This window comes from Galeopterus variegatus, unplaced genomic scaffold, assembly GCF_000696425.1.
Source record: "Galeopterus variegatus unplaced genomic scaffold, G_variegatus-3.0.2 Scaffold2079, whole genome shotgun sequence".
NCBI classification, from domain to species: Eukaryota; Metazoa; Chordata; class Mammalia; order Dermoptera; family Cynocephalidae; genus Galeopterus; species Galeopterus variegatus.
Genome location: NW_007728190.1, coordinates 277803 through 298003, shown reverse-complemented (window position 1 = coordinate 298003; position 20201 = coordinate 277803). Strand labels below are relative to the sequence as shown.

General features: G+C 42.6%; 1 protein-coding gene across 2 annotated transcripts in view; it reads right to left on the bottom strand.

Annotated features, from left to right (window-relative positions):
- Positions 1-10122, bottom strand: part of CD101 (CD101 molecule) — a 35081-nt gene extending 24959 nt beyond the window's left edge. Inside the window, exons 1-3 of one of the 2 annotated variants that reach the window (XM_008580404.1) lie at positions 10014-10122; positions 2286-2666; positions 530-946 (exon numbers count right to left, since the gene is read on the bottom strand). In XM_008580404.1, the coding sequence (XP_008578626.1) occupies positions 530-946; positions 2286-2666; positions 10014-10056 (841 nt within the window). In that variant the 5' untranslated portion in view covers positions 10057-10122. The remainder of the gene's footprint in view (positions 1-529; positions 947-2285; positions 2667-10013) is intronic. The other variant, XM_008580405.1, reaches the window with a different exon arrangement.
- Positions 10123-20201: the final 10079 nt, after the last annotated feature.

The window sequence follows — 20201 nt, the reverse complement described above, 5'->3', positions numbered from 1 at the left end:
CCAGCTGGGTGAGCTCAGGCAGCACTTCTAGCATGTCTGAGGCTCAGGTTCCTTATTTTTTTTTTTTTAATTTTTTTAAAGATGACCGGTAAGAGGATCTTAACCCTTGGCTTCGTGTTGTCAGTACCACGCTCTCCCAAGTGAGCCACGGGCCAGCCCTCAGGTTCCTTATTTTTAAAATGGGGAGTCACTTCCTTGCCTCCTTGGGTGGTTGTTAGAACTAACTGAGATATTGTGGATAATGTGCTTACCCAGAGCATGGCAAAAATGATAACAAAACTATTTGCATGGCGGCCTTGTAGACTCATTCTAACCATTTAACAGATCTGATCCCATGTGAAACCCCCTACAGACAGAGCCAAAACTGAATGACCTTCTTAGTTATGCTTCCCAGATGACAAAAACAAAATTTACTAAAACTTTCTAGCCAATTTTTTCAGAGCCAACAAAAGATTAGAAAAAAATAAAAAGATATCCCATAAATACCCACTACCAGTGTATTAATGAATTTTCCTGAGACGATAATTACCTGATGGCTGGATCCTCAGAGTAGTTTGGTCTGTCTGCTTTTTTGCGATGAAAGTCCAGGTTTCATCCGGATCCTGAATCCATTCCATTGCCTCACAGAAAAGCTGGCCTTGATCTGAGGGCTGGAGCTTCTCTATGGATAGCCTGTAGGTGGTGACCCCAAGCTTGTCAAGCCGCACGTCACCAGCTGCAAACCTCTCTGTATACAAGGGCCCAGGTATCAACATAAAATCTTTGGAGAGAGAAATAATCCTGGTGGCTTGGCTTCTTCCTCCATCCTGCATCAGGTACCAGGTGACAGAGAGGTGAGTATGCTGAGCTGTGGCTTTGGATGCCTTACAGATGAGTTCTAATGGCTCACCTTCCTCCTTACTGAAAGTCTGGGAACTCATGGTGGCAGAGAGTGTATCTGGAATAACTGGAAACAAAGGAATGATGATCATTTGACTGGTCTAATGATCATCTATCCTACTACCTTACTTGTCCAATTAGCCTCCATAGTGAAGTGGCACCCTGAAGCCCCATCTGTAAAGCATATACTTTGAGTTGGTTTTCCACTAGCCATATGCTTGCCAATGGGAACATTGGCTTCTATGTACAGTCTATGGAACTTGGCAAAGCTAATGGATCACTAATGTATTGATCCTGGCTTTGCTTCATTAGCATAGGGTGTGACCAATTTAGCTACTAAGACACAGAGTATTTAAAGAAGAAAAGCACTGGGAGCTACAAGACCTAGATTCTGATCCTAAATCTGTCCCTATCTGACTACATGTATTTGGGCAGGTCACCTCACCTCCCCAGGCCTTACTCTGCTCCTTTATAAAATAAAATTCTAAAGTAATCTGCTATAATTTATCATTTGGAACCAAAATACAGTCCTTACCAAAGTTTTGGTAACTATCCTACCCTACCATTCTTTTCTTCCTCAAATGAAATCATATAGCCTAAGCTTACATGAAAGCAACACTTACATTTAATCAGTGAATATTACTGAGCATCTACTCAGTGCTAGCCACAGTGCTAGGAGCTGAGATGAGCATTCCCTTCTCAAGAAGCTCAGCTTGTGGTGGGAGAGAGGCCTACAAATAGCCAATTACCACATAACTGAATGAGTGCTAATAAAAGTGATGCAAAAAAGAGCATTGGGAGGAAACAAGGGTGGAATACTGCTGAAGCAGTCAGGACAGGTTCCAACAGAAGAGATAATATCTAAACTGGGTCCTGAAGTATATGCAGGAGTTTGCTAAGCTGAAAAAGGGGTGATAGATATTCCAGGAAAAAGGACAAAATGACAATTGCAAAGACTATGACCTTCTCCCCATAGGTAAATATGCTAGAGAATGGTAGTCTGAGAAAAATCATTTCCAAGTTAGTGACTTATCACCTATGGTACTAACACCAGCTCTCTTATTAACTTAATATTCTGCCACCAAGAAGAGATGACATGGGGAGAACTCTCATAGCTTTGTCTACTGTTATTGCTATTATCAATCTGTGGTTAGCTGTGGATGGTGCCCTTGGGTAGACCACACCCCTTCTAAATATTTATGGCAAAGATGATTGTTAAAAACGAATTGAGGGTTTTAGAGAATATGATATCTACTTGTGATAAATCTCCAAAATATCCAGAGGGGTATCTGGGCTCTTTTCCCAAAGCAAATAGAACAATATAAAGGCAGGTCACATTGCAAGGCATTGTGATGGTGGAGACTGCCTTCTTAGGGGCTGGTTAGCAGAAGTGCAAAACGGCTTACCAATTAGATTAGTCTTTGCACTGTAACTCCCATAGTATTTTCCATCAGTGTTTGGTGTGTGACACTCATATTCACCAGTGTCCTTCATCTGGAGCTCTGAGATGTGCAACAAGACTGAGTTGCCCTGGATCCTCTCCACGTAGATTTCCCTGCTTTGCACCCGCGGTGCATACATTGCGTAAGAGAAGGTGACATCCTTGGTGCTAACAATCTGGACTTCCCGGGTTGGGGCTGTCGGCAGGTAAACAGACCACTGGAAATGCTGCTCAGAAGGTCCCTGGTAGCCAGTTACATTGCACCCGATGCTGACTGGGTAACCTTCAGCTCTAAACAGTGGTCCTTTCTGAACTGTTACTTCTCTCTGGCCAATGCTGAGCTTAGCTTGCAAGTAGAAGAAAGAAAGGGGAATAAAAATAGATTAGTGCTCCAGTTCCCAATGTACCACATTATGTAGTTCCCTATATTACAATTCTGGTAAATGAGATCACAGGTTATTAGCTATAATCAACTCAAATGTTCAACATCTTCTTTAGGCCGAGCAGCAGTGGAATGGATTGATGAGTTAATTGTTCTTTTATAACTTTAACTTCCATAGTGATCTCTATTCTCTTAAAAGAAGTTTGGCTTCATCAGTGTAACATGGCTACTTCCATAAAACATCTGCTTATCTAAGTGCACTTATTTTAAAGCAAATAAAATTTGTGATGATTCACCTTTTAGATTGTTTTCTGGGAAAATTCAGCAATACACTTCTTCAAACCTCAAATGCCAGGGTACCTGCCATCGGGAGGTCCCCACAGAAGAGTTGCTGGAGAAGCACGTTCTAAGGCTTTGCTCATGGTGCAATAATTTTTCTTGCTTGTTGGACAGACCTAAATGCAGCTCTTGGCCAGGTCTGATGCAAGACTAGCTAAAATTAGCATCTGAAGAGGTAGTGGCATTTCCTTTCTATACTGTGGAGGGTTTGTTCTGTAATTTCTTAAAGAGCTACTATCACTCTACTGAAAGACTTCATAATAAATGGCTGTAAAGTCCAGCAGGTTGTGGGATCAGAACTTATTTTAGTTCTTTTCTTACCAAAAGTTTCTATCTGGGACCAATAGGGAATGTTTTCTGTTGGAACAAATCTCAAGTATTAGGTCTAAAGGAGAAAACATGATTAAATGGTAACATCTCATTTGACAAACGTTTTAAATCAAGCATTTTTCAGAAGTCAAAATGCATATGTTTATTTGTTACAATTGATATTAAAGAATAGTTCATTTTGTGTCACAGAAAGAACAAAGACAAATGACAAAGATGCCACAAGGGTGGGCTAGATCTTTCGCTAGGGTCCTAGGGCCCAGTGGAAGGGCCCAGAGTTGAAAGATACCAGGAGGGTCTAACAGGAGCAATTGCTGGTATTATGGAGTTAGCAGAATAGAGTTCACAAGAAGATATGAAAGAAGCAGGGTGTCTGCTGAATTTTGTAATTCCGCAAGGACAAAGAGTAAAGGAGACAAGAATGAAAAACAAGCGAGGGAAAGGAACAATGACATTGCAGAGAGCATGATAAGGCTGAGTATAGGAATTTTGGATCAAATGAAAAATCCTAAGGGACAGAAAGGGACCTGCAAAAAGAAAAGAACAGAAAGGGTAAGTGGTCACATAATTCGGTGAGCTAAAAATTGCATATGTGTATGTTCAATCTAAAACTAGTAAACAAACCAACACCCAATGAACCAATCAACCAACCACACATATTTCTAGCAATAATTTAAAATACACTAATTTATTCATAAATCTCAATTAATATGATATATTTATATCATGCTCTTTTTATAATAAGTATCTAGGAATAAAAGTTAGACCACCATAGAAAAATTTAAATTATTATTTATTAAAAAGTTATACTACAGAGGCAGTTTAAAACACTTTTCAGCAACACCACGTTACAGGAACATATGCACTGTGCACCATGCTAATGTGAAAGAATATTCACAGCCACACTGTTCATTACAGCCCCAAACAAGATACAACCCATACGACCTTCAACGGTAGAACAGATAAACTGTGGAGCATTCATAAATCAGAACATTACACAGAAATAAAAATGAGCAAATTACAACTATTTGCAATAATGTGGATGACTGTGAAATGAAAGATACGAAACACTTTCCCCCCCCCCCCAAAAGATGACTGGTGAGGGGATCTTAACCCTTGGCTTGGTGTTATCAGTGCCACACTCTCCCAAGTGAGCCAACCAGTCATCCCTATATAGCATCCGAACCCGTGGCCTTGGTGTTATCAGCACTGCGCTCTCCCAAGTGAGCCACGGGCTGGGCCCAGCAAAACACTTTTGAATCCTTTTGACTACAAATGGAATTCTGTTTATAAAGTTAAAAAAAACAGGCAAAAAATAACTGGGCCCAGCAAAACACTTTTGAATCCTTTTGACTACAAATGGAATTCTGTTTATAAAGTTAAAAAAAACAGGCAAAAAATAAATAAAATTTTAAAAATATATAAAACAGGAAAAACCACACTGGATTGTTTAATGGTGTATACATAAGGGTAAAACCACTTTTAAAAAAAAAAAAGCTGAGACATGGTTACCACGAAAGTCAGGATAATGACTGTGTGGGGAAGGGTCTGTGATGTGATAGGGCACATGGCAGGGTGGGTGGGTGCTTCTAGGGTCCTGGCAATATTTTATTTCTTGACCGGGGTGCTGATACATGGTTTTTACTTTTTACTTATTTTTTAAACTACATATTTATGTTTTATTAATATTTTATGTTACATTTCACAATAAAATGTTTTATTAAAAATATGGTTTCTGAAGTACCACTAATCTGTTTATATCAGGGCGTGTTTCTGAAACCGATGTTATTTTTGGTGGCCAGGCAACACTTCTCCAACATTTTTATCTCTTTTCAGAGAGATGGGTACCATATTTGAAAAATTTTATTGTCAAATCTAACACTTCCTTTTCTACTGCTTTATTTGCCAATTTAATAAATATTTATTCAACCACTTATAATGTTCCTCATGTATGAAGATGAGTTTGGGATAATCTCTGACTTGTAGATTTTACTTCTAGTCAGGTGGGGTGGTAGTCATCCTTTTATGAGAAAGACATAACACAAGTGCTTTGAGGAAGCTGAAGAAAAGAAAGCTTACATTTTGGGGGGGAGAAAACAGGTAAGTTTTATGGATGAGATGGCTTTAAAATGGACTTTGCAGAATTGTAAAGATTATGAAAAGGTAAGTGGGAAGACAGGGCCTTTTAGGTGGAGGAGACTTCATGACAATACTATGTGAGTAGGAATCAAAAGACTTGTTCAGAAAATAGGGAGTAATCAACTGGACGTGGGGAGAGTTGCAGGAAGATTAATAAAAGGAGATAAGACTGGATAGGAATTTTGAGTTCAGAGCATGAAGAACTTGACTATCACATGCAGAAGTTTAGACTTGATTCATTAGGCAGTGGGAATGCACTAGAAGTATTTAAAAGGTCTTAGGAAAATTAACCTGACAGTTGGGTGTAGGATAATGGAAGTCAGAATAAATATCAGGTAAATAAAGCAGCCCAAGACAGAGGTGATGAAGACAATGGGGATGAAAAGATTTTATCCCCATTGAGCTCCTATAAAGATAAAATCTATAGAGTGTTCAGTGTCACAGATGCTTGAGGAGTAGTAGGGGTAAACGGAGGGATGAGAGGTAGGAAGAAATCAAAGATGATACCCAGGTTTTGTGGGCTAGGTTTCAACACGATGGAGAGGGTACAGTGCTATGGTCTCAATGTCTGTGTCCCCCCAAATTTCATACGCTGAAACCTAACTCCCAAGGTGATGGTATTAGGAGATGGGGGCCTTTGTGATTAGGTCATGAGGGTGGAGTCCTCATGAATGGGATTAGCGTCCTTATAAAAGAACCCGGAGAACAAGCTAGTGCCTTCTGCCATGTGAAGCACAGCTAGAAGGTGCTATTGATGGGGAATGGCCCTCACCAGACACCAGATCTGCCAGCATCTTGATCTTGGACTTCCCAGCCTCCAGAACTGAGAGAAATACATTTCTGTTGTTTCTAAGCTACCCAGTTTATGGTATATTTGCTACAGTAGCCTGAACAAACTGAGACATACAGCTTTCTCAGAAAAGTGAAAGAAATGTTGGGGGGTGTTCAGAGGTATACTGTAGCAAACTGAGACATACAGCTTTCTCAGAAAAGTGAAAGAAATGTTGGGGGGTGTTCAGAGGTACTTTTGAGGTGGGGAGGAATGAATGATGGAGATCAATTCAAATGGCTATGCACTGGGATCATGCTGAAGTATCTTTTTATACATACGTTCTCTGTGGGTTGTTTCAAGTACGTATCTCTCTCCCTCCTAAAGACTAAAATACCTCTGAGGATTGTCCCATTACTTTCTCTTTTAATGGACAGAGGGTTATGTGCTGTCTCAGTTCATTTTGTGCAGCTATTACAGAATACCTGAGACTGGGTAATTTATAATGAACTGAAATTTATTTAGCTCACAGTTCCGGAGGCTGGGAAATCCAAGATCAAGGGGCATCATCTGATGAGGGCCTTTTTGCTGCACCATCCCATGGCAGGAGGTAGAAGGGCAAGAGAGTGCATGTGAGCACAAGAGACAGCAATAGGGGCTTGAACTCACTTCTATAACAAACCCACTCTAGCAGTGATGAACCCACTCCTGCAATAACAACATTAATCCATTCATGAGGGCAGAGCCTTCATGACCTAATCACTTCTTAAAGGTGCCACCTCTCAACACTGTTGCATTGGGGATTAAGTTTCCAACACATGGACTTAAGGGGATACATTCAAACCACAGCAAGTATCTTTGCACAGTAGTTGAAATGCATGTTGACTGATGAGTGCACAGCTTGGCACTGACATTCTAACTGCAGTCATGCTTTTGAAGAACTCAGAATTATTTGATGGTATTGGCTTTCTTCAAAAATATCACTGGAATTGTCAAATTTACCACTTCAGTATTACTTGAATGGAAACTGTTAGGTTGAATAATATAAAATAGCCCACATTTGATCATTTTTGATAGAAAAAAAGAGCAATTTCAAGTAATTCCACCTTAGACAAAACTTACATAGGGAACAACCAACATAACAAGCAGCTTCTCTTTTTTCACACACATAGAAACACTAAATGCTTGGGGCTGAGATAGTTTTTATCCATAGTTAAATGGAATATTTCTTTTTTCATGAATGTAATCACAGTAAGACAAACAATGGCTCCTCCCCAAACCCTCCCTTGTTAATGGCCTTTATTTACAGGGTGGCTAGTCAGGGTGAGGGGCAACAAATCAAGCAGGCAAAGCTAACTGCTAAGTCCAAGAGCTCATTTACCCATGACATTAACCTCTTCTAGCACCATACTCTAACAGGATTATTCAGTCTTTATATTTATTCAAAAATAAATAAATTAGGACAAAGTATACAATTGCTAAACAATATAATTGATCAACTGGTCATCATTTAATTTCCTTCATTTCCCCTCTATACTTGTAATGACAAATAGCAGGTTTCCAAACCTATTTCAGGTTACTTCCTCATACACGTATTTCCCACATAAAACCTGTGGTTCTATACAAAATTAGTGCTTAGGATAAGTCAGAACTTAGAAGAAATAAATATATAACGCAGTTTAGGTAGTTGTTTAAACGGGTTAAGGAAAAGCATCCAGCTTCCCCTTTTTGAACCTTGGTTACTACTTTCCTTCCCCCAGGCCTTCCAGCCTGCTTACCAGAAAAAAAAAAAAGAGAGAGAGAGAGAGAGAGAGTTTGCAATTCTCTGAATTATTGCACAGTGTAAACATAGTTTCCTCCTATGCACAAGGCAAACACACAGTCCAAACACACAAAGCACATATACTTGAGAATCACAATGAGACAACTGAACAGGACAAACAAATGCACCAGCCCGAAGAATCCCACCAGTGTACCTACCCACTGCAGGCTACCTCTGTCTGCATCAGGCCCTAGATATGACCCTTACCTCACACTATCACATGTCCCTTGAGACATGAGCCCAGTTCAACTCAACCAATGTTTATTAAGCACCTCTCTCATGCTGAATGCTGCACTCTTTTAATTCTTTAGCCACAGCTCTGGTCACATTGATTACAGTTTGGTTTAGTTCCCCCTTCATCTCAGCCATTCATGTCCCTGTGCTAACTCCATCCAGTCTCTCTAAAGCAAGAGTTTGAGGCCAGCCCGTGACTCACTCGGTAGAGTGCGGTGTTGATAACACCAAGGCCACGGGTTTGGGTCCTATATAGGGATGGCCAGTTTGCTCACTGGCTGAGCGTGGTGCTGACAACACCAAGCCAAGGGTTGAGATCCCCTTACCGGTCATCTTTTAAAAAAAAAAAATAATAATAAATAAATAAATAAAGCAAGAGTTTGGGTCTACATAAAGGATTAAAGGTCCATAAAGTAGGGTGAAAATAATCCCTATGTCTTTATTTTCATAAATCTCTAATGGAAACTTAGTATTTGCTTCAGTTATGAATAAATGTAGACAACAAACCCCAGATATTTTCACCTCATATTACAACTATTACAGATATATTGAAATATTATTCATACTCATCATTACTTTGAAGTTTGGTGGTTATCAGATCTCCCTCCAGATATTGTTATGTAATGCATTAATAAAGAAGCAAACAAATTACCCCACGATTTATTAAAAATATTTTGATAGGGCCGGCCCCGTGGCTCACTTGGAAGAGTGTGGCGCTGGGAGCGCCGAGGCTGCGGGTTCGGATCCTATACAGGGGTTGAGCGTGGTGCGGGTGACACCAAGCCAAGGGTTACAATCCCCTTACCGGTCACAGAATAAATAAATAAATGAATAAATAAAAATAAAAATACTTTGATAAATATATTTCCATATAATTGATTTCCTCTATAATCCTATGCATTTTACTTTACGTATGTAAAAAATTATTCTGAGATGGGGTCTATAAGCTTTACCTGGTGTTAAAGAAACCCGTAGAACAAAAAAGTACCTGCTACCTGCTCTGCCTGGTCTGGAACTATTTCATTCCCTGCCCAATTCATCTGATTCTCTCTTCTACCTCCAAACTGCCCCTTCCTCCACCCTGTTCTGACATGTACAAATGCCCTGGGCCAGGTGAGGCCTTCCATATGGCCCTCAGCAGAGCCAAGTGAATCTTCCTGTCCCTGTCTCAGTTTCTCAGTGGTCATTCCCACTTCAGTTCACAGGTGAAATCCAGAATCTTCTTTTAGCTTAGCCTAAAACTACTAAGTGCTATCATAAATTTTCCTTCCATCAGCCACATCCCCAAGGCATATTTCTCTACTCAAATCCTGACATTGGGTAAACCTTAAAGGCTCCTCTCAGTTTGTGGAACAAAACTTTTCTGTCTCTTGGGATGGTCAGCCCAGGAAGATGAAGTAATGCTTGAGCCCAGCTAAACGGGCAGATCTGGCCGAACAAACAAGTGTGAAAAACAATGGAATCAGGTGCATGGGGCTCAACCAAGCACTGCACCTCCCTGGAACTCAAGGGTGTCTAGGTAAGCAAGAACTATCATGAGTAAGTTAAAAATTATTGCCAACACCAAAAATGCATGGCATAGCTGTTCCTGTAGAGACCAAACTGTCCTGCTCCATCACCTAGCAGCCTCCAGTTGACTAACTCCTGTGACAATACAAACATGCAGAATTGTGAAACTTACTCAGAAAGAGAAAGAAAGATGCCACACATAGGACGCGTGCCATTTGGGCCAGTACAGAGCTTTCCCAGCGTTGTCACTGAAGTTGCTCAGAAGCCAAGTGACAAATGCTATGCACTCCCACTGCAAAGGTAAAGAGGAAGCAATAGTGTGGTTTTCAGCCCACTGAGAAACAGACATTGCTTGCAAAAAGCAAGAGTGGTTACATTACATGGTTCTTTGCTAATCACTCAAATTTGTGTATGAAAAAATTATCCTCATGGTTAAGTAAACAAATGCAGATAAAAATAAGACAAGATGGTCCTCATCCTGGCTAAGTATGTGTCATTTGGTAATGATGGGGGAATTTAGGTAAACAGAATAAATAAAAAAGCAACTGGATCCCCATACTGGCCAGTCACCAAAAAAAAAAGCAACAAGAAATTTTCTCCTCTTGGCCCTTCCCTCTTGTGATGGGTCAAATGTGCCACCCAAAAGTTCAGGTATTGGAAACTTGATCTTCATTGTAACAGTGCTAAGAGGGTGGAAAATCCAATTACGGTATTTGGAAGATGGGGCCTTTAAGAGGTGATTGGGTTGTGAGGACTGTGCCTTTGTGAATGGATAATGCACTGAGGGTTTAATGGGTGCTCATTGGCATGGTTATGATGGCTTTATAAAGAGAGCAAGTGAGAAAGTTAACTCTTTCTTGCTCAGCCCATTTCTCTTGTTATGCGACACCCTGCATTGATATAGAGAGTCACCACCAAAAAGAAGGCCCTCACCAGATGTGTTCCCTGGACATTGGATTCCCCAGCCTCCAAAACTGTAAGAAATAAATTCCATTTCTTTGTAAATTACCCAGTTCCAAGTATTATGTTATAAGCAGCAGAAATGACTAAATACACCTCTCTCCCACCTTGGGAGAGAAAACAACTGAGAAATGACAGAAGGGTCCCTGGAAAACATGAACCTGCCGTGACAGAGGTGGTGGTGAAGATGACAGGCTCTAAAGTCATACTGCCTGGGTTTGCACACAGATTCTTTTGTAGCTGTGTGCTCTTAGAAAAGTTAATTACTCTTTCCTAACCTTCATCTCTAAAATGGGGATACTAATAGTATGTACCCTTTAAGATTGCTGTGAAAGCTGAATGAGATCATTTATTTACAGCACTTAGAGCAATATCTGGTACAGTCAGTGCCCTATGAATATTATCTACCATCATCACCATCATGAGACATTTAAATGAATCTTCATCTGCCCAAGGATGGCAAAGGAATGCCTAAATGCAACAGGTAGCAGTGAACCCAGGCAGATTTAATCCTACTCTAGTCCTAGATGGCAAGACCATACAAGGGATAAATTCACTGAGGACATTAATTCCGTAGGTCAAGCCTAGATAGATAGGTCAGTAACAAACTGGTCTGTTTCAGGCCACAGGTCCAGGCAGATCTCTGCTCCACTCATCCATCCAACGACTTTTTAGTACTTCTATATTCTGGGTGCTGTGGTAAGTCTGCACAGACAAAGGTGTTCACAACCCAGTCATTATTCCCAGGAGGCTTCCATTTAATTAGATAATCACAATGCAATGTTGCAACAATCAGTGGGGCACTTACAGGGGGTAAGGGAAGTTGGTGGGTAGGAGGAAGGTCAGGATGGACTGGGCTGGGCCAGATGAGTCAAGTAAGGAGCAAGGAGGCTGAGCTACAGTTGGGGAGAAAAGGTCTAAAACAGATAGTGATGCACAGGCTGTAACTTCCTATTGCAGTAAATAAAGTTTGAGGGAGGTATGAAAGGAGAAGGGTCTATACAAGAAGGCTGGGGCAGAGTTTAGTGGGCTTTGCATGCCAGGCTCAAGAGCTTGGTTTTTATCTTGAAGAAGAGGTGAGCTATTAAGAGGGTTTTTATTAGCAGTATAGCCTGGCCAGATTTTCCTTTTAAATTGAATTCCATACTTGTTATTGCTAACTGGTTAAAAGGTGAGGGAGGAAGACAAGGCTAGGAGCAAGAAGGCCAATTGCAAGATTTTGTACTCACCTGTGCAAGCACGAATTCCATACTTGTTATTGCTAACTGGTTAAAAGGTGAGGAAGGAAGACAAGGCTAGGAGCAAGAAGGCCAATTGCAAGATTTTGTACTCACCTGTGCAAGCAATGATGAAGGTCTGTATTGGGGCATTTAAAATAAAGACAGAGGAGGGATAGAGGAAATCATCAAATACTTAATGAGCACGCCCCCTACAGTCAGCACCAGGTGCTGAAGAGCCACACATAATTCAAATATAGACTCTGATCTTAGGTGCTTCTGTTTGTGATGGTACGTAGTGTGGTGGAGGTGAGCAGAAGAACATGACTCACTACCACACAGGAAATCAGATGAGGCTCCCGAAGGAGACATACAAATAAAGAGATAGGGATATTTGAAGGAAAGGAAGGAGAGAGCACATGTAATTTGGGGAGACTGGGAGATCAGGAAAATCTTCAGGGGAAAGGTGGCATTTTAAGGTAAAATTTATTTTTCTAGGGCCGGCCCGGTGGCGCACTGGAGAGTGCGCCACTTGGAGCACGGCGGCGCTCCCGCCGAAGGTTCCAATCCCATGTGGAGACCGGTTCCCGCTCACTGGCTGAGCACGGTGCGGGTGCAACACTGAGGGTTGTGATCCCACTGCCGGTCCCCGGTACAGGCGCAACACCGAGGGTTGCGATCCTGTTACCGGTCAGTAAAAAAGACAAAAAGGAAAAAAAAAATTTATTTTTCTAGTGGGAATTGTAGTAGAGTAGGGTAAAATTCTACAAACTCAGATCTGGAAGCCTTCAACTTCATCTGTCTATCCATCCATCCCTCTCTCTGATTTTATTCATTAGCAATGATACCTAACAATTAACCCTCCAGTGCCAGTCAACCTACAAATATTAAAGTCTTAAGTGAAAGGCCCTGTACTTCTCTTTTCAAGGTACTACACAAGACTTGGGGAATAAATGCATAATAGGAAACCTGCCCTCCAGGAACTTAGATTCTAGTTAAGAAGCAAATGTAGATAAGAAACAGTGGCTATATAAGGCAACATGGTCAGGTATCCAATTCATGGCTCAGTAATACCCTGAGTTAATAGGCTGGAGAGGCAGGGTACAGCCACAGAAGGTCATTCAGAAAAGGCTGGATTTAAGTAGGTCCTTAGAGATCGGGTGGACATTTCAGTAAGGAGAAATAGAATGTACAAAGGCAGAGGCAGGGATGGGCAGATTGTATTTAGGGAACAATTAATTAAAGGGGAGTTTGCCTGGAATAGAAATTTCAAACTAATTCTCTAGGCTGTTTACTGTAATATCAGTGGGAATTGAATTACGGGAATGTGTTCACCATTTCAGTTACAAAAGTCATGGGTCACCCCCAGACCCCAACAATTTAGGCAAAAGCACTGTATTGGTCAGTTACTGCCATGTAACAATCAATCACAAAACTTTGGTGGCTTACAACAGCTAACATTTATTTTTGCTGACAAGCCTACAGGATGGCTGGGTGGTTCTGTTAATGTGGGTGGGTTTGCTCATTCATCTGTGGTCAGCTGACAGGAGCTGGATGGTCTAGGACGGCCTCGGCTTGGATAACTCGGCTCTCCTCCACACAGTCCTCACATCCCCTAGCAGGACAGCCTGGCACATTGTCATGGTAATGTCAGGGGTCCAAAAGAACTAGTGGAAATATGCCGGCATGTTTTTTTTTTTTTTTTTTTTTTTTTTTTCCGTTTTGACCGGTAAGGGGATCGGAACCCTTGGCTTGGTGTTGTCTGCACCACGCTCAGCCAGTGAGTGCACCGGCCATCCCTATATAGGATCTGAACCTGAGCCCCCAGCGCTATCAGCACCGGCCCATGCCAGCAATTTTTTTTTTTTTTTTTGTCTTTTTGTCTTTTTTTCGTGACCGGCAACGGATCGCAACCCTCAGTGTCGCGCCCGCACCTCGCTCAGCCAGTGAGCGGGAACCGGTCTGTATGTGGGATCCGAACCCTCGGCAGGAGCGCCGCCGCGCTTCACAAGCAGCGCACTGTAGCAGTGCGCCACCGGGCCGGCCCCCATGCCAGCAATTTTAAAGTTCTAGTTACGTCATAACCACTAACATCCCACAGGCCAAAGCAAGTCACACGGGTAAGTCCAAATGCAAGAGATGGGTTAATAGACTCTGTCTCTGTACTGAGAGGAACTGCAAAGTGACAGAAGCAAAGGGAGAGATTTAAAACACCAGGACCATCAATGCAATCAATATGCCACAGACACAGAGAATTATTTTAGAAATAAGTACTGACCACAGAGACAATCATTGCCGATAATACAGAGTACCCTGTATCCACGAAGTATATGAAACCAAGTAAATGCTATGCAACTTCTCACTCCTGGCTGTTGCCAAAATATTTCTCCTCTTTCCTTTTTATTGGCTCCATTTTTGCCAGAATTTAACATTAACAGGGTAATGTCACTTCTTTTCTGAAGGGAAAAAAGCTTCTGTTGTCAAGGAAAAACAAAAGAAGAAAAGAAAAAAATAAAGACAGCAAGAGAGACAGTTATTCTATTACCTCAGGAATCACTGCACTGCAACTGTGTCAGCCGAAAGGAATGTAAAAATGTGGCTCCTGATTCAGACGGAGGGAGGGGCCTGTGCTGGCCAAAGCAACCAAGAATGTACTGAAGGAAAAATTCTGCTCCAGTTCCTAGAAGACTAATAATAGGTTATTTTTTCCAGGTTGACATGCTGCAATATTAGCTCCATATATCATTGAAATTACAGGTATTGTAGCCTCCTATCATATGCATTCAGGCCCAAGAAATATTGATACAGGGACCTTTTACATTTTAGGCTCTGTGCAAGGCACTTCACATATGCAGTTATATATATATATATATATATATATATATATATTTGTCTTTTTCTGTATCCGGCAACGGATCACAACCCTCAGCGTCGCCCCCGTACCAGACCGGGACCGGCGACGGGATCGCAGCCCTCGGTGTTGCTCCCGTGCCTCGCTCAGCCAGTGAGCGGGAACCGGTCTGTATGTGGGATCCGAACCCTCGGCGGGAGCGCCGCTGCGCTTCCCAAGCGGCGCACTATAGCAGTGCGCCACTGGGCCGGCCCTATGCAGTTTTATAGAATAACTCATATCACTACATGGAAGGTATTATAATGCCATTTTACAGATAAGAAAACTGTGACTCAGAGACACCAACTAACCCATCCAAGATCATATGGCTAGAAAATGGCTGGATTCTAAGGCTGCCTTCTCACTTTTGGTTCAGGGCTCTACCACACCTTCTAGCTTACTACTCATGAGTTTTGGAAGGCGGAGCCTGGGACAGTGAGTGGCTGGAGGAGGGGGGAAAAACCCCAAGGGGTCAGCGGGAAGCCGATCATTATTTTGCTCCTTTCCCCTCTTAGGCTGTTATAATTCAGGTCAAATTGATTATTATTCCACAGGGGCTGGACTTGACAACATATAGGAGCCCTGTGGTTGAGCCTGACATCTACATGTATAGAACACCAAGCAGTCACACCACCAGAAGGGGCCACAGTGATCTCAGTCAACTCCCCTACATAACATGAGGCCTTGAGTGGGCCCAGTTGCAACTCGACCCCTGTGATGGAGAATGATGGCCTCAACTCCCAGCCTCTTCGCTCTTACTGCCCACCGGCCCGGCTTCACCAGGAGCTGACAACTAGTTAGCCAAGGCTAAAATGGTTTTCAAGGTAGGTGACAATGCCTCCTATCTGTGAAGTAAAGCATGAGCTAGATTTCTGTGGGCAGAGGCAAGGGCCAGGGCATTGGGTGGGGCTGGGGATTGGGGAAGGGGATAGGGAATAGGGGAAGTGTTTAGCTTCCTGGTAGAAGAGAAAGAGCAACAGATGGGATTCCTAGGCCTTCTCCTGTTTTCTAAGTGAACACTCCCTTAGGAAGTGCTATTCCTTAAATTTCCTATGAGAATCAGCTGACAAGCTCTGATTAAAAAAAGTTTTGTGGGGGCCAGCCCGTGGCTCACTCGGGAGAGTGCGGTGCTGATAACACCAAGGCCATGGGTTCAGATCCTATATAGGGATGGCCGGTTGGCTCAATGGCTGAGCGTGGTGCTGACAACACCAAGCCAAGGGCTGCGATCCCCTTACCGGTCATCTTTAAAAAAGAAAAAGTTTACATATCACCTAAAGGAGAATAAAAAGGTTTTGAAAGTCCCACCCAGCAAAGCTGGTCCACATTCATGTCTTGGTCACGTATCCCAGGCTGTCTCTCCCATTTGACTCCCTCTGTCCTGTGTCTGTCTGTCTCACTCTTTCAGCCAGTCATTTACGTACAGGTGTGTATGCATGTTGACAACACATAGATGTTTTTCAACCTGAGACCCTCAGTACAGACTACAAACTGACATGTTTATGTAACAATTTCTGTGCAAGCTCAGCAGCCGCTCAATGTTCCCTGGCCCATGCGGACCAGGTTTGAACACCCAGCCCCTCTACGGGTGGGCTCAGAATAGGTCCCAAAGAGAGGGAGAAAGGAGGAGAGGGGACAGGAAGCTCCTTTTACCTGGACTCTAGACCTCTCCTATCCCCTTAGGGACAGACATCCACCCATTGCTCACTCAGCCCATAAAGAAGCTCAAGTGTCTCCCGTCCTACCTAACAGCCAACTTTTTACCCTAGTTCCAAGTCACCTCTTCTTTCCTCCCCTCTTCAAACTTCTTCTGACAGTTTCCCAGTGTTGTCTGTTGTTTGAATTCTCACTAGCACTTCAGCCCTCTGAAACCTGTGCTTGGATCCACTCAAACTTCCAGGGTCACAACAGTGGACACTGCTCACTTGACTTGGTCTTTCTATGGCATCAGGTATGGCTGGCCATCGGCAAACTGCCTGGAATTCCTTCTTTCCTCCTCTGATACCACTCTCTCTCCAGGATTTTCCCTTACCTCTTTGGAAGTTCCTTCTTGATCTCTTCACTAGATCTTCTTCTCCAGCCCACCACTGACGTTGTCTCCTCCAGGGTACTGTCTCCAGTCCTCTCTCCCTATGCTGCTGCTTCTCATTCCCCATCTATATACTGACAATCACAAATGGATCTCCAATCCCAACTTCTCCCTTAAGCTCCAGACCAATTACTTAGCTGGTGCTGAACATCTGCATGTGAAGGTCCCCCAGGAAACTCAAACTTGAGTCTACAACTGAAATGATTGTTTTCTCTTTCATTAGTATTGTCCACTGTGGTTGAAGGTACTAATACCCACCTAGACCCATGGTTGGCCTCCGCACCCCACATCCAGTTATAAAGTCCTATCAGTTCTCCCTAAAATCCCTTATGAATTAATTCTACCTATGGCTGTCACAATTGAAGGCCTTGATATCTCATCTGGACTGCATTAGGTCTTCCAGCATTGTCCCTCTCCCTAACACTGCTGCCAGAGTGATCTAAAATACAAACATAGCCATGGAGGGGACAGGAAGCTCCTTTTACCTGGACTCTAGACCTCTCCTATCCCCTTAGGGACAGACATCCACCCATTGCTCACTCAGCCCATAAAGAAGCTCAAGTGTCTCCCGTCCTACCTAACAGCCAACTTTTTACCCTAGTTCCAAGTCACCTCTTCTTTCCTCCCCTCTTCAAACTTCTTCTGACAGTTTCCCAGTGTTGTCTGTTGTTTGAATTCTCACTAGCACTTCAGCCCTCTGAAACCTGTGCTTGGATCCACTCAAACTTCCAGGGTCACAACAGTGGACACTGCTCACTTGACTTGGTCTTTCTATGGCATCAGGTATGGCTGGCCATCGGCAAACTGCCTGGAATTCCTTCTTTCCTCCTCTGATACCACTCTCTCTCCAGGATTTTCCCTTACCTCTTTGGAAGTTCCTTCTTGATCTCTTCACTAGATCTTCTTCTCCAGCCCACCACTGACGTTGTCTCCTCCAGGGTACTGTCTCCAGTCCTCTCTCCCTATGCTGCTGCTTCTCATTCCCCATCTATATACTGACAATCACAAATGGATCTCCAATCCCAACTTCTCCCTTAAGCTCCAGACCAATTACTTAGCTGGTGCTGAACATCTGCATGTGAAGGTCCCCCAGGAAACTCAAACTTGAGTCTACAACTGAAATGATTGTTTTCTCTTTCATTAGTATTGTCCACTGTGGTTGAAGGTACTAATACCCACCTAGACCCATGGTTGGCCTCCGCACCCCACATCCAGTTATAAAGTCCTATCAGTTCTCCCTAAAATCCCTTATGAATTAATTCTACCTATGGCTGTCACAATTGAAGGCCTTGATATCTCATCTGGACTGCATTAGGTCTTCCAGCATTGTCCCTCTCCCTAACACTGCTGCCAGAGTGATCTAAAATACAAACATAGCCATACACTTTACAGATTAAAGTTTTTCAGTGGCTCCCCAAACATTCTAGAGGATCAAGTCCAAACTCCTTGACATGACCTTTATGAGCTGGCCCTTGGGAACTCTCCCACCCTTCAGAACTACACAACCACTTATTTCTCTGAATGTGTCTTACCACCATTTTCCTCTAAGTTTGTAAATCCTATGCCCTCTGCTTAGACTCTTGCCCCACCCCTATCTGGTAAAATGTTAAAATCTGAGTTTGCATCTCCTATGCAAACCCTTTTTGACACCTGGTCACCACTCCCTCATCTGTGCTATATCAGTGAACTATAATTTTACTTACTATATGGTAATAAGTTGAATTCTTTTTTTTTTTTTTTTTTTTTTATTAAAAGATGACCGGTAAGGGGATCTTAACCCTTGACTTGGTGTTGTCAGCACCATGCTCAGCCAGTGAGCGAACCGGCCATCCCTATATGGGATCCAAACCCGTGGCCTTGGTGTTATCAACACCACACTCTCCCGAGTGAGCCATGGGCCGGCCCAATAAGTTGAATTCTTTACATGCCTCCCTCTCCTACATTGTTGTGCAACATTTCTCTAAAACTTTCTCATCCTGCTTTATACTGAAAATCTATACCCACTGATAGAGTTTGGATGTGTTTTCCCACCAAAGCTCATGTGGAAATCTGATCCCCAATGTGGCAGTGCTGGAGTCATGGGGGCGGATCGCTCATGAATGGATTAATGCTCTCTCTGGGGGGGGGGGGGAGTTTGTTAGTTCTCACTCTATTGGTTCCTGCAAGAGCTGGTTGTTTAAAAGACCCTGGCACCACCTCTCTCTCTTGCTTCCTCTCACCATGTGATCTGCTTGTACCCACCGGCTGCCTGCCACTTCCCACCATAAGTAGAAGCAGCCTGAGGCCCGTACCAGATGCAGCTGTCCCAGAATTGTAAGCCAAATAAACCTCTGTTCTTTATCTAAACTACCTAGTCTCAGGTATTTCTGTTATAGCAACACAAAATGGACTAATACACCCACAGAATACTAATTTCCCATCCCCTCAGTTCTCGGCAACCACCTGTCCACCTTCTGTTTCTGTACTTTTTGACTACTTTAGATACTTTATATGAGTGGAATCATACATATTTGTCGTTGTGACTGGCTTATTTCACTAGCATAATCTCAAGTTTCATCTTGTTGTAGCATATGACTGCTACAACATAGCAAGGAAGGATTTCCTTCCTTCTTAAGGCTGCATAGTATTCCACTGTATGTATATACCACACTTTCTTTACCTGTTCATGTTGATGGACATTTGTGTTGCTTCTACCTCTTGGCTATTGTGAATAATGTTGTGGTGAACATGGGTGTGCAGGTATCTCTTTGAAGTACTGCTCTGAATTCTTTTGGATATATAGTTGACCCTTGAACAATAGGGTTTGAATTTATACATGGGTTCCCCATCTGTGGATGGAAAATACAGTATCTGCAGAATGCAGAATTTGCGCATAAGCAGATTTTGGTTTAGGTTGGGGGATTCTAGAGCCAGTGCCCCACATATGCACAAGACCAACTGTATACCTAGAAGTGCAATTGCTAGATCATCTGGTAATTTTATTTAATTGTTTGAGGAACCTCCACACTGTTTTCCATAATGGCTGCACCTTTTTAGATTCCCAACAGTGCACAAGGTTTTCAATTTCTCTGCATTCGGACCAACCTTTGTTATTTTCTGTCTTTTTCATAGTGGTCATCCTAATGCACGTTAGGTGATATATCATTGTGGTTTTGATTTGCATTTCTTTTTTCTTTTTCCTTTTTGTCTTTTTTCGTGTCCGGC